The sequence below is a fragment of the Henckelia pumila genome, chromosome 4 (genome assembly GCF_033568475.1).
Source record: "Henckelia pumila isolate YLH828 chromosome 4, ASM3356847v2, whole genome shotgun sequence".
Classification (NCBI taxonomy): Eukaryota; Viridiplantae; Streptophyta; class Magnoliopsida; order Lamiales; family Gesneriaceae; genus Henckelia; species Henckelia pumila.
In genome coordinates this window covers 136,030,002-136,044,194 of record NC_133123.1, presented here as the reverse complement: position 1 = coordinate 136,044,194, position 14,193 = coordinate 136,030,002, and the positions used below count along the sequence as shown (strand labels likewise).

Below are 14,193 nucleotides of genomic sequence, written 5' to 3'. Positions count from 1 at the left end.
AAATTAAGAAAACTATCCGCAATCAACGAAAATCGAACATAAAATCAAAGAATCTCAGGACCTCAGCTTTAGCCAGCTAAGATCTCGTCGCAAAGTAACACATACATGATACATTAGTATATCAATATCTTTCATTCGAATATTGTAGATGCTGGTAGTTTCTCATATAACAAGGAAAATAAATATAAATAATTATAATAGATCTACGTATTACTATATAATTATACATAGAACGACTCACAGAATTAGATTGGAAATAAATTAAAATAATCAATTATAAGGTAATTTATTTGATCAGAATATTGTTTAAAGACCTGTTACACGTATTTACTTGAAATTAAAAAATCCGTTTCGGCCAAAAATCGATTCTAATCCGCTATAAATTTAGATTTAATCTGAATCCGATGGAATTTTTATAAAATTCCAAATTTGAAAAAAAAAAATCCAGAAACATAGTTTTCGTAGCAATTCATTCACTCCTATAGTCCTAGTGAATAGTGATGACATGGTTCAAAGTTTTTTTTTTTGACGATGACATGGTTCAAAGTTGGTAGGCTTAAATCAATAAAAAGTTGAAATCATTAATCAAGTAAGCTTGCATGAACCATTGTGTTAATGGAGCCCGGCCCAGGCCTTTGAACCCATGAGATGGGCCACTCAGGCCCCAATCAAGAATCCATTGTTGTAACCAGGCCTTGAACACACTTCAAACTCATTTTTTGTCAAATTTAACCTTGATTTCACAAGGTTGAACTATTGCTAGCATGCATAAAATGGCATATGGCTAAATCCAATTGTCCACAGACGTTGATCCAGATATGTAAGGTTCACAAGAAAAGTAAACCTAAGTAACTAAATTAAAATTGGATCATTGAATTTGAAACAAAGATCTTACATCTTATTAACGGCCATTTAACTAGTCTTGTACTTGGTTGAAAATGGTTAGAATTTAAAATCCAATGATACTATGACCTTTTAGTATTGAGGGAAGGGGAACAAAATGGGAATTGAAGGGGGCCGTCTATTATTGATCCAAAATACCTATGTATGTTGGGGGAAGTGAAATAGTTGGAGCAGTAAATTTGACCTACGGAAAGACTGGAAAAGGAAGACTTTGAAAACTCAATTACACAGCAAGCAATTTGGCTTTAGTATTGTACCCCAAGACAGATGAGGTAATATGTGTATATGAATATTACTACAACACACAAAATAGTGATTATATCCAAGTCCTACACAGGAAAGTTGGTGAAATGCTTTCAAAGAGAGGGAGACAAAAGGCATATTGTAAAAGTAGTCATAAAGAAGAGAGAGGGATCAGAGAGAATGCAAATTATAATAGGTATGGTATATGATATAATATAAATAAAATATATATGGGTATGCTAATTTTTTGATTCCCTTGGTTTTATGTTACTATTATGTTTGGATTTTCATAATTTGATCAGTACTTTGATATCTGGATAGTTTACTGTATATGCAGATATAAAGTGTGCGTACAAAAAGAAAAAAATTTCGATAATACGTACGGCTATTAGCTATAGATTTTACAATTAACAAAAAATAGATTTTTGCATAAAGAGATTTTAATATCTTTAAACATAACACATGAGATATATATGCAGAATCACTCTCAATTGAATAAAGAGACGTAGCTATAAATAAAATGGAGTAGGAGAGTTGTTTTTTGTAGTGACAAAATTGCCAACTGGTCTAAAACTGTATGCTATTTATGTATAGGCCAATATTTTTTTATCGAGGCACATTTTGTTATAAATATTGGTGTATCACGGTAATATCTCGATGTTCCGCAAGTCCTGACCATGATCGAGGTGGAAGAGCATGATCCACGTGAACAAACCAACGGCTAAGGACCCGAGGTACTGGGTAGACCACGACTCGAGGACCCGAGCTCCAGTGGAAACGGGGAGGAGATGGTTAGCCCCATAGGGCGCGAGGGGTCGAGAACTCAAGGTCGTTTAGTGTGGGTTTTAGATCGAGGGACAAGAACAAACTTCTTAGCCTGAAGGGGGCGGGGGTCTTGAGATTGCTAGGAGATTGAGGCAATAGGGAAAGAAGATTGACATCAATATATTTTTGGGTAAGAAAATAATCTGAATTAGAGATAGATATGGATTCAAGATCCACATTATTTTGAATGCATTCAGCTTATTGCATTTTTAGAGTTGTTTTTATGTATTTTCCATGCGCCAAATTAATATTGACTTGATATAGTCTAAATTGTCACACCGAAAAACTCTTTTAACGCTCATTCACCAACTCTTTCGATCCTCGTTCACTGAGTTTCTTGAGTGTACATGTAAGTGATTGCTTCGAATCTTTGGCCACATAATTCTTTGTTTTAAATATGAGAATGCTCGACTCATCTCAAATATAAAAATCTGTTAGATCATCTCACAAAAATCCAACTCTACATACATATCTCTTCTATATGATTAAGCTTGAGACATATATATATATATATATAATAACTACTTTTGGTAGGTTATATCATACAAATTTTTTATCTCCAAAACACCCTTATCTCATAACTACCATAATTATTTTTAAATATAATCAAAAAACATAACATTAAATATAAATTATTCAAATCTTATTATATTTCATATAAAAGTTTGTTGTGCACAAATATAAATTATATTTTAAATAAAATTTTAATTTATGTGCGCGTATCGTGTGCATATATTTACCAGTAAACATATATATATATATATAATGACTGAAAATTAGATGTATTTTTCACTCATGATAAGTTGTTTTCTCTACTTCCCTTTTACTGTTTTCAATCAAAATTTGTAGGAAAATTAATGTGCGCTGTCAAACCCCGAGAAACGATAGAAAAAGGAATAGTCAATCTGGTCGCACCATTATTTACATTTTTAGAAATTTGAGAAAATATTAGGATTAGTCAAGTCAAAAAGGACTTTTCAGATTCATTATTATTAAATACCAAGCTAACAAACACAGAAGCTACTCCTTTAACAACTTTCATGCCTATCGCAACAACTTTCAGTTACTCATGCCCTTGACTTTTTCGTTTTTCAATAATATTCAGACAACGTGAAAATATTCAACGTGGAACATATTTACACTATTATCTAGTTATACATTAATCCTTGGAGATTAATATTTATAGTTTTATCGTTTTAAATTAAATGGAGGGATGAAAATGCACTTTTTCAATCTACAAATAATCTTATTTTCATAAATTTATAATTACTTCATAACTACCCCCCGTCCACATTTTCCCACATTCCCAAGTTTTCCCATCATAATTATTTTTTATCTAATTTTTTTATAAATAAGATATAAGAATACATCTAAAAGATGTGATTAATAAATTGAGAAAACATGCACATACGATGTAATTAAAGGCATGCGCATATATTGCTAGTTGGTATATAGATGGAGCACTTAGCAACTTGTGTTAAGATCGGTAGCTGGTCCAATTAGTGCACTAAATTTTAATATTAACTTGTTAGATCTTTAGACTTTTCGAGGATGAGATAAATAATACATGGATAAATAATATAATGTAATATAAATAAAATAAATAAAAAATGATAGCTAATATAGTTTTTTTATTTTATTGATAGATTATAATTATTTGATTTAATTGATTAAATTTTATATAAAACTAATAAATTATCATTTTGTCTTTTTAAGAATAAATAAAATATAAATAATATTATTTATAAGGGTAATACAGTAATTTAAATTCAATTATTTGATTGATTTAAGATAAATAATTAATAATTTGATTGATATAAAATAAATAATTAGTAGATAGATAAATAGTATATATGACGAAAGAACGCGAGATTGAATATGATAAGTTATACATGCACTGATTATACTTGTACCAAACGGTACCTTAGTGCACTAAATTTTAATTACCGAATTACTACACAAAAACCAAACTTGGAATACTTATTATACCAAATCCATGATATAAATTATTTGTACGTACGTACAGAAACATTCCTATATTTCCCATTAAATACGAGTCAATTAATCTAATTAAGAACCATATAGTGAATTAAAAAAAATAGTGTGACAAATGACATCATGTTGATTTAGGAGTACATCATAAATATGCATAGTTTTGATTAGGTTGGGCAGTGTCATGGTGTTGGCGCTATCTAATAAATGCAAAGGACGGTGTCACTTTAGTAGCTAGCTATTGTAAAGTACCATATACCAATAAGTAGTAATATATATTTTACTCGATATGTAAAATTAGGGTCAATCTGATTCCCATGTTTTAACATTATATAATATATAATATACATGTCTTTATTTTTGTAATTATGTATAATTTTACACGTGACTTATTATTATTTTTGATTTTTGATTGTACGTGTGTATGCCTATATTTAGGCATATCAAGTTATAATTACAACTATATGAATACTTTGGGTGTCTCTTCCAAATCCAACTTCCATTTGTTGTTTTTAATTTTTCATTTATATATTATTATGAGTACGTATATAGTTATATATCTTAGATATTCTTTGAAATTGAAAAATATATGACTGGATGCTACATAAATAGCATTTAATTACTTCCTTTTTAAAATGATTAATTTCCGACATATAAATCTATTGTTATTATTAAGTATAAGGCTAGCTAATATAGACAAATATTTGGAGTAATGGTCTTGTTTTCTCTAATTTTTTTATTTTTAATTAATAATTTGAAATTTCAGTTTAGTACTTTATTAAATTTTTAATTATGGTATGAACTCTTTTAAATACAATAATTTGAAATTACATTCATTATTTTTTTAACATTACGACAATACTCTTATTTGAATATAAAATCGAAATATAAAACAAACTATAGGAATTCCCAAAGTAGGTCAAAGACCACCAGTAGAGAAATTAATGTCGCGCGTGAGCACATGAATTTGCTAATCATTTGATAATACTACGTAATAAAATCCCAAAATATATATATATATTAACCGAATCATTTTATGCTTATCGTGTAAACTCCCATCCACACAATTTTTTTTTGAGATGAAGAATCTTGTAATATTATTAATGAAGTTCAAGAATTTATTACAAGACTATTCAACCAAAGAGGAAGATTTCTGGACTCCCAAACAAAAGGAGATGGAAAAGAAATAGCAAAATTTGCAAAAAATGAGCAACGACATTTTCAAAATGAGAAAGATGAAATATTTTGATATTGTTACTAGTTCTTAGCATGTCTTTAATTTCAGCAGCAATTATTTGGACACGAAAGAGATAAATCTAGAAGCACCCTACTTTCCAATTCTTGCTCCAGATTTGTAGAGTAATTTTTAAATAATACATATGTACGTATGTATATGTATACATGTAGGAGCGGGGAACAGAAGGGAAGGATCAGAGTTCAGAGGGACAACCCGAAATAAATGCTACCTTTTTTCTTTTTTTCTTTTGGCATTTGGCTTCTTCGATAGGCGTGCTTCTGTCGGGCCAGATATCCCCCCCACCCCACCCCACCCCTACCCCACCCTCCTCCCCCTCGCCTTTATAACCCGTCCCTTTCACTTCATCCCTTCCCCCCTACCTAGCTATACAAAATCATACAAATTATTTTTATATATTAATTTGGTTTTGATCCTTCTCTTTCAAATAATAATTTCATGTTTGGTTTCAAACTTTAACTTTTTTGCTTCATGTGCTAGATATACATGCATGACCAGATCTTTAGAATTAATATGTCGATCATTTTCGTGAAAGATGAATTTGAAATGATTATCAGTAGATATTTTGTCTCGTTTATGGAGGTCCATCACTTTCAACAATTTAGGCCATCTCCAATCCATTGCACTACTTTAGCGCAAATTTTGCACCAAAATAGTGTAATTTCTGCATCAAACACAAAACTCATCTCCAATCCATCTACTTCAAATTTTACTCTAAAAAAAATATTCCTATAATATTCTCAACTTTTTAAATTTATCTACAATATTTAATTTCACAAAAATACAATACAAATCAATATATTAATATAATGTTTAATTATTTTACTGTTATCTAAATTAATTTAAATAAATAATATAAAATAAATATATTAATATTTAATTAATTTGTTCTACCATTTTGCAAAATTTTTTAAATATTTTTTGTTTTCGTTATTAAATTTATTAAATTTACACAATTCCTTCATAATAGAATACGGTTATTGCATCTCTAAATGAGTTGACAAATTTAATTGTTAATTAATTGCTTAAAAGATAAAAGAAATTTAATTAACAAAAAAAAAAAAGAAACAAAAAAAATTAAAAAAAAAAAAAAAGAAAATAGGATGGCGCAGCTACAGTGCTGCGCCCAAATTGACGCAGCACTGTAGCTGCACACCAATTTAGCGCAGACTTTGGCGCTGGATTGGAGTGCAGTTTACTTCATAATAGAGCAAAATAACAAGATAGAGCACCTGATTGGAGATGCTCTTAGTAACGGGGCGGATCTTCAATTTGGATTTAATTTTTTTATGTGAAAAAGTCTTATTCTTTTATTACAGATATTTATTGAATCTACTCGTATATATATGTCTGTGATATCGTGACAGAAGAAATTGTTTATTAATTTGATCATTCATATTCGAATCTTTGCGATTGGCATCGTCTATTTATAAAATTTCGTTTTTGATATATATATATCATCTTTTTTGCAGTTTTAATACATTTTTTATGTACTGTTACAAATTAAATAAATTACCAAAATTATCGAAATAATAGAATATATATATACACATGACTAAAATTGAACTCTAGATAACATATCAAAATCACAAAACTCTCTGGTAACAATGCTATATAATATATACATGCAAATATATATAATATATATGTACGTATATTCAACTCAAGAGTACTCTCTTCTCAACAAAAAAAAAAAAAAAAACACTCAAGAGTACTTAAAGAGTACTGGCATCCAAATCATGTATATATATGAAAACATGTAACCCCAGCAACATACGCTGACCTAAAATAATAACACCAATCCACCGCAGTTTTTGTATCTTATTGTAATCAATTAAGCAGGGGTAGAGTGCATGTAGACCCCCCTCCTCCTGCATAATATGCATGTCATAATTAATCCGTAAGAGGCCTTATTTTTGTGCGTGTGGGTTGGTTGGTTTGTGTAGTACGTACGTATTCATTGGCTCGCTAGCTAGTTAGCTATCTTTTCCCCTTTTGTCATTTCATTATTATCTTTTAATGTTCGAGTGATTATATATATATATATATAAATATTATTTTTACATAACAAATATTGATTAATTACATAGATTCATAAATATCTTTAGAGAATATAATATTTAGTAGTTGTTTAAATATTGAATTCATGAAGTATAAAATTCACACATATACACACACTCATGTGTGTGACTGAGACGAGACTACCCCAGTTAGTCAGTCCACTGCAGAATGCATTTAAAGTGGGGTTCTTGATGCCATCATTACACACCTACGTCATCATTGTCTATCCAATTCATTTTTATTATATATTTTTCTTTCAATTTAATTATAATATCTGTATATATCAATTAATTTGATCAGCCAAATATTTATATACATGCAAATGATGCAATTTTTTTTACCATAGCTTAAATTTTTTAAATAAAATAATTATTTAAACACAATAGTTTTTTCGTTTGTTTTCAAAAATTTCTTTCTCAATAATTGTAATATCTGCGATATTAATTATAAAATTAAGTGGTGCTTGAAAGTTTACCAAAAACCAAGTATATATGATGGTTATATCATCACAAACTTCATGGTGTCATCCTTCTCCTATATATCATAACATTACTAGAATCCATCAAATCAATCAAATAGATAGAAAAACAAAAACACATGAAAAACATCTATCTATCTCGTAAATAATGGAGATTTTGAAACCCTTGTAGTTTTCAACTTATAATTTTGAATATAAGATTAAATAATAATCTTTCTTGTCTAATTAACGAGAATGGTTGTTTATGTGGAGAACAACGTATATGACATGTACCTCGATGTAAGTGACACGAATTCAGTAATTGGACATCAATCAATATATAGACTTAATTGCAAAGTAAAATAATCCCATATATATCCTGTCATAAAGAAGACCGCGGATTAATGCGGTTTTAAAAGAATGTTTTTTCCTCCATCCTCGACTATTTATTGCACTTCTAATAATAATAGTAGAAGCACATAATTAATGAATGAACTAATGATTTGAAAACTATCTTCTATGCAGAAATAACAACTTAATGTAATAAAATAATAATAATAATAACAACAACAACTTAATATATGAACTTATTTATTTTTTACACATATTAAAAAATCATTAAAAATAACATAAAAATACATACATAAATGTTTTCTAAAATTTTGTTAATTATTATAGGATGTATACCGTATATATGTATGTTAGTTTTAAAAAATAAAAATAAGACACGATACTGAAAATGAAAAGAGAGACTAGAATATTATATATTTAAGACAACTGAAAAAAAAAACACATAAAAACCTATATAATTGAAACGGACGAGTAAAAATTAATAATGGCTACAACAATAGATCACGGGGCAAACAAGATTTGTATTCGACAACACTGTAGTTTAATATAATTACGTGAGATATATAAAGGATCATCAAAATCAAATTCCACAATTTAATGATTAAATAATGCTCGAGCTCATATAATACCACATCAATATAGAATGCAATAAAAGTCAATACTAAATTTAGAAGATTCACATGATAACTTGAAATCATACCATAAAAATGATAAGCATTAAAAATAGTATCAAAATATGCGTGAAAATTTTTATTTTCCTTTTTTATATATATATATAGAAAAAATAAAATTTGAAACATAGTTGAGGCAAGTGTTTGCTTGTCTGTCACACTCTCTCTCTTCTATTAATTGTAAACTGTATAATAGCAAAAATACAAAACAAAACTCACTGTGCTAGCCTTCAAGATTTTAAGGAATGGGCCCTTACACCATCTAGGCATGTTACTGTTGGACTGCATGAACAGTAGTACATCATATTAATTTTTTTTCCCAAATATTATTCAATATTATAAAGTATTATTTTCATGCTTTCTGAAAAATATTGCGCTTAAATATTATATTATTCTGTTTTTATTGCCAAAATATTAATTAACAGGATAAACCATATTTTAACAATCAACATGATTAATTAGCTGTTTCGATTAACAATTACAGAGTCGTTGGTTTATACATATAGATACTGTTTGGTTTTATGGATGAGATGTATGAAAAATAAATAAAAATGTGATAAAAACATGATGAAATATGGATAAACGATACATAGATATGAACAATATGTTGTTTTTTATGTTTTTAATTTTGTAAAATTATTACGTTTATTATTATAAAATCTCTTAATTGTCATTTCTAATTTCTACTCATCTTTCACTAATAACATGTGTTGAAAAAGATTTTTTTATCAAACCTATATATAATGTCATACCGGGTCATGAGATAAAATTGAGTTAACAAAAAAATGAAAGAAACATGAGATGATTAAAAATTTGTGGATTATCCCACTTTCATTCAATGTATCAAACGGTACCATAAATAACTTTTTATGTCTTAACTATATAAGTTATGTTTTGTATTTGTTCCAAATATATAGGTTTCTACTGTATATATTAAGTAATATTTTAATTTTTTTTATTAATATATTGTTGTTAACTATGTCTTGAAAAAACGTGCAACTATTTTTCAAATGAATTTGAAGCTAAGAGATAAAATAAAAAGTTTATAACTTGCTATTCAAATAATTTTTCTTAATTAATTTGTGAAAAAAATATGTCAAATATATAACCATGACGGAAGAAATACATACTATATATAGTTGTGCAAATAAAGAAATGCATGTGTGTGTGTGTGTGTTTTTTTTAAAAAAAAAAAAAAAATTAAGAATGAGTTATTTGACAATTTATTGTAGTAAATGAATGGTCCTAGTGAGTTATTATATTTCTTTCTTTCAGTGTTGATATATTTAAAGTTCTGTTGTTTTTGTTTTTAAAAATATTATCATTGAATTGATTACCTAACATTAGACTCCTGAAGTGAAAAATAAAAAATCCACGTCGGCTTATAAGGTATCAAAATATATTACAATTCGGATAATATAAATAATCACTGAAATTACCCATATTTTTAAAAAGTTCAAAAGAAATTACAACTCGATAATTTGATATATCCACCCATCTGATCATTAATTAAACACAAAATTACGAGTAGGGTTTAGATAAATTTGAAGGAAGACAAAAGCTATTTAATATATGAAATACAAATCATTAAATAGTGTAAGTAACGAAAATCAAAATAAATAATAACACAAATAATAATAATAATTTAGTTCGCAAGTGTTTTCATGAGTAGCAATACCGATATAACGTACTCACCGCCGGCTTTAAAATATTAATTAATTATTAATTAATAATTAAGTAAATGAAATTATGGCGGATCAAAAAAAAAAAAAAACCCTACGATGGCTCCACCGGCGTCCGGCGACCATCGGCCGCGGCACCCGCGGCCCTGGCCTGCTGAAATCCGCCCAACTGTCCGAGACTGGCTGACATATTCATGGCGAGGAAGCTACTAGCATCATTATACCCATTAATCACCGGTTGCTGCTGATGATGAGTGGCGGGAAAGAACTGGTGGTGGAAGTCCCTCGCCGCCATGCCGCCGCCGAGGAGGTTGATCTGCTGGTGGTGGTGGATGAAGCCGCCGTTGAGGTGATTCTGGTACTTGGAGAGCTCCGATTTGGCGCAGCTGAGGTCCATTTGCAGCTGGCGGAGCTGGTGTTGGAGGAGAGAGATGACTCCGACGCAGCCGTAGACGGGGTCGCGCAGCCTCATGTCGGCTTCGTAAGCCAGGGAATTAACGGCGTCTTCGCGCTGATGCGGCTGCAGCTCGTTGAGCAGCTTGGTCACGTTGCTGGCGCCGAAGACTTTGTGCACGTTGGCGAATTTCTGCGGCTGATCCGGCGGAAAGTACGGCGCGAAGACGCACTCCGGCTGGCATTTCCGGCGCAGGAACTTGCAGGCGGCGCACGGGGAGTTTGATGATGAAGCCATGAATTGGGAAATTTTTTCCACTAAATATACAATTTCAAGAAATGAATATCGAAAGATCCTTTTTTTCTTTAGACTTTTTGTATGTATATATAAATATATATTACTTCAACATGACCACACAAAGATAGAATTTTGAGAAAAGACAAGTCATCGAAAATATTCTTGAAAACCTAGTAAGCATAAAATTCTTACAAAAGAAAGAAACAACACAAACACAACAGTTTTAATTTGCTTTTAGGTCAAAGAAATCAAATATATATATATATATATATATATATATCTTTAGGCTGCTAATTAAGATGCCTTTTGACACATAAATCATTGGCAGCTGCTTTAAAGAAGCGACCCCAAAAAGTCGATTGAATTTAAGAAGATCAAAATCAAAACTGGCTACAGATGAGAAAAAGAATCTCATGACCAAATCTGGAAAATGAATGTTTTATGTACCTGCCCGTTTATGAGTCTCCGCGTAGGATCTGTCAAGTCTCTAATATTCTTCTTCTTGGTGAATGCTTAGCTTGTGATCTGAAAATTTTCAACTTTGGCCAGGCGGCTGTACGTGTCCAGAAACAACAAGATGTAAAAAAACAGCTGTCATTAATTTCAAGATTTAATTTATTAGCAAAATGGATCCAAATATATATATGGTTTTGGGAACAAATCAAGAGCTTCATATCTAGCTATATATCCACTTCCAAACCACAACCCTAAACATGTTAAATCTCTAGCTCTAATTTTATACAGAAACAGAAAGAGAGCACTAAAACTAGTGTAAATTTGCTACGTACGTGAAAACCCTTTTTAATTCAGTACTCTTGTATAATGTATGGATTTTATATGCAAGAAATTGAGGTATAATGACAAAATGTTATAAGCTCACTTTTTTATAATTGAATCGTGGAAAAAGAGATTCTTGGATTGGATCTCGTGACAGTGAGTGTTTTCTACGTTAATCATTTTTTGGAATTCATTCCTTTTTGCATGTTAATTAGTGAGTGACAAATTGCTAGAAAAATGTGTGGAGAGAGTGAGAGAGAGAGAGAGAGAGGAAGAGGAGAGACTATTAATTACCTCACTTACCTGTGAAAATAAGATTTTTTGAGAGAGAAGGCAGATGTTTCTTTCTACTATCCCGGATTTGATATTAACACAACAAATAATAACACAATCAAATAAAAAAAATAAAATTAAATCACTTGAAAATACTCAAAGAATACATACATACATACATATATATATTATAATATAATAAAGTTAAATCAAGAAAATGGTATATACCTAGACAGAAAATGGCCCTGTAATTCTGTTCCTCCTCTCGTTGAAAATTTAAAGCGCCTCGATTTCTGCAGTCAATCTTATTCTTCCCTTGTACAGTACCCTCTTCGGGTGGCGTGTAGTTTGACAAATAGGTGAAAACAAGTTCAATTTGGGTCCTTTGCCTCCTAATTTCCCAGCTCGTTTGATGCAACTTCTCCTGTCAAATTTTTCCTCATAATATTATAAATTGTTCCTTGCCAGACGTACAAGTAAAAGGGTTCTCTTTTTTTTTTTTTTCTATCAATCGAATATAGTTTTTTTCGGTAGTTTAAAGGATCATGCAAAAGGGTTTTCTTTGAGCAACAATCTTTTCGCTTACTGGAGTGAATTAGAAACGAAAGTGTGCATATAAAGATGGTGAAAAGAAGAGAGCGCGGAAGAAAAGGAGGACCCTTATTTCATGAAGAGGGCGCCTAGAGAAATTATAGAGCGAGCGAGGGTATCTTTTTCTTTTCTTTATATAAAAATATCAAATATATGTGCGTGTATTTGAGCGTGAAAACAGGTGAAAAAAAGTCCCCCAAGAGCAGAGGCTATGGAAACGGGGAGAAAGCAAAACTAGAGCAGCTAAAAATTAAGAAAAAAAGTTAAGATCACTCACAAGTCACAGTGGGTGTGTGATTTGGAAAGAAAGAAAAGCATTTGAAGAATGTTATTTATTTTTAATGAGGGGGTGGGGGAATGGATGGGTGTGGGGACTGAGTATATAGGTATAATCACTATGACTATCTTACAATCTCAGAGTACAGAGATTTGAGAGTGAGTTGTCTACTGTCGTGACATGACCTTTCCTCTTCATTTTTTTTTTTTTTAAATTTTTATTTTATGTTACAGTCTTCTAATTTAGGGTTGGGTTGATGGGGCTGATGTAAATGCATCAAAAGTTAGTTTGTGATTTATGACATTTTTTTTGGGAGGTGTTCGAAATACTTCTTTTTTTAAAAAAAAAAAATAATTATTTGATTTTAGTTTTTTCGAAAAGTGGTTTTGTATGTTTTTTTTTAAATTCAAATTGTGTGTTAATTAGTTTTTTAATTCTTTTAATAAAATCTAAGAGTTGTTGGGATGCTGATTAATTTTGATTATACAAAAGTAATTGTGATAACAAGTTTGCACTAGAATAACTTGTTTGTCAAATTAAACACTAGTCGTTTTTGGTTTTCAGCTTTCATTTTAATTTGTTGTTTCAAATTGACAATATCAACTTCTTATTTTTTTCCCCCACCATTTCATTATTTGTAAATTTAATCGTTTCTCCAAAAATATATATATATATTTTTGCAAATACTCCCTTAATTGTAAGATAATTTACAATTGAAGATAATTTTTTGTTTCATTTATTTGTTTTATTTTAGGTTTTGCTCAACGCCAGAAATTGTTGACGTGTCCGGAATCATGTCATTAATTTGACTAAAATCGTCGAAACTTAAAAGCTAGTGGACAAAAACCAAAATTTGACAAGTTAATGAAACTCAATATTGGATTTTTGTTCAAGAGGAAAAAAAAACATTATTTTCCCTATAAATAATTAAGGTTGCGTTTGGATTAATAGATTTCCAATCCATTAATGATTTCAAATATATTCGATTATATTTCTATTGTTTAGATAAGTAATTAGAATGAATTTCAAATTAACCATGCAGACACCAGATAATAATGTCATTTGAAATTCAACATACTTTATATTACTAATGTGAAAAAATTGAAGGTATGATTTTAATATTTGATTTATTGTTTCATTATAA

General features: G+C 29.8%; 1 protein-coding gene across 5 annotated transcripts; it reads right to left on the bottom strand.

The window, feature by feature from the left end:
* Window positions 1–10,483: 10,483 nt before the first annotated feature.
* Window positions 10,484–13,085, bottom strand: LOC140861946 (protein ASYMMETRIC LEAVES 2-like). Of its 5 annotated transcripts, none has more exons than XM_073264945.1 (4): window positions 13,050–13,085; window positions 12,410–12,605; window positions 11,579–11,684; window positions 10,484–11,151 (listed from the first exon to the last, which is right to left on the bottom strand). In XM_073264945.1, exon 4 carries the CDS (start codon window positions 11,129–11,131, stop codon window positions 10,535–10,537), a length of 597 nt encoding a protein of 198 aa, XP_073121046.1. In that variant the 5' UTR covers window positions 11,132–11,151; window positions 11,579–11,684; window positions 12,410–12,605; window positions 13,050–13,085; the 3' UTR covers window positions 10,484–10,534. The 5 variants fall into 5 exon arrangements, with proteins under 5 accessions (XP_073121046.1, XP_073121047.1, XP_073121045.1 ...); XM_073264946.1 differs by lacking the exon at window positions 13,050–13,085 and adding an exon at window positions 12,212–12,255 and having other exon boundaries at window positions 12,410–13,041; XM_073264944.1 differs by lacking the exon at window positions 13,050–13,085 and having other exon boundaries at window positions 12,410–13,041.
* Window positions 13,086–14,193: the final 1,108 nt, after the last annotated feature.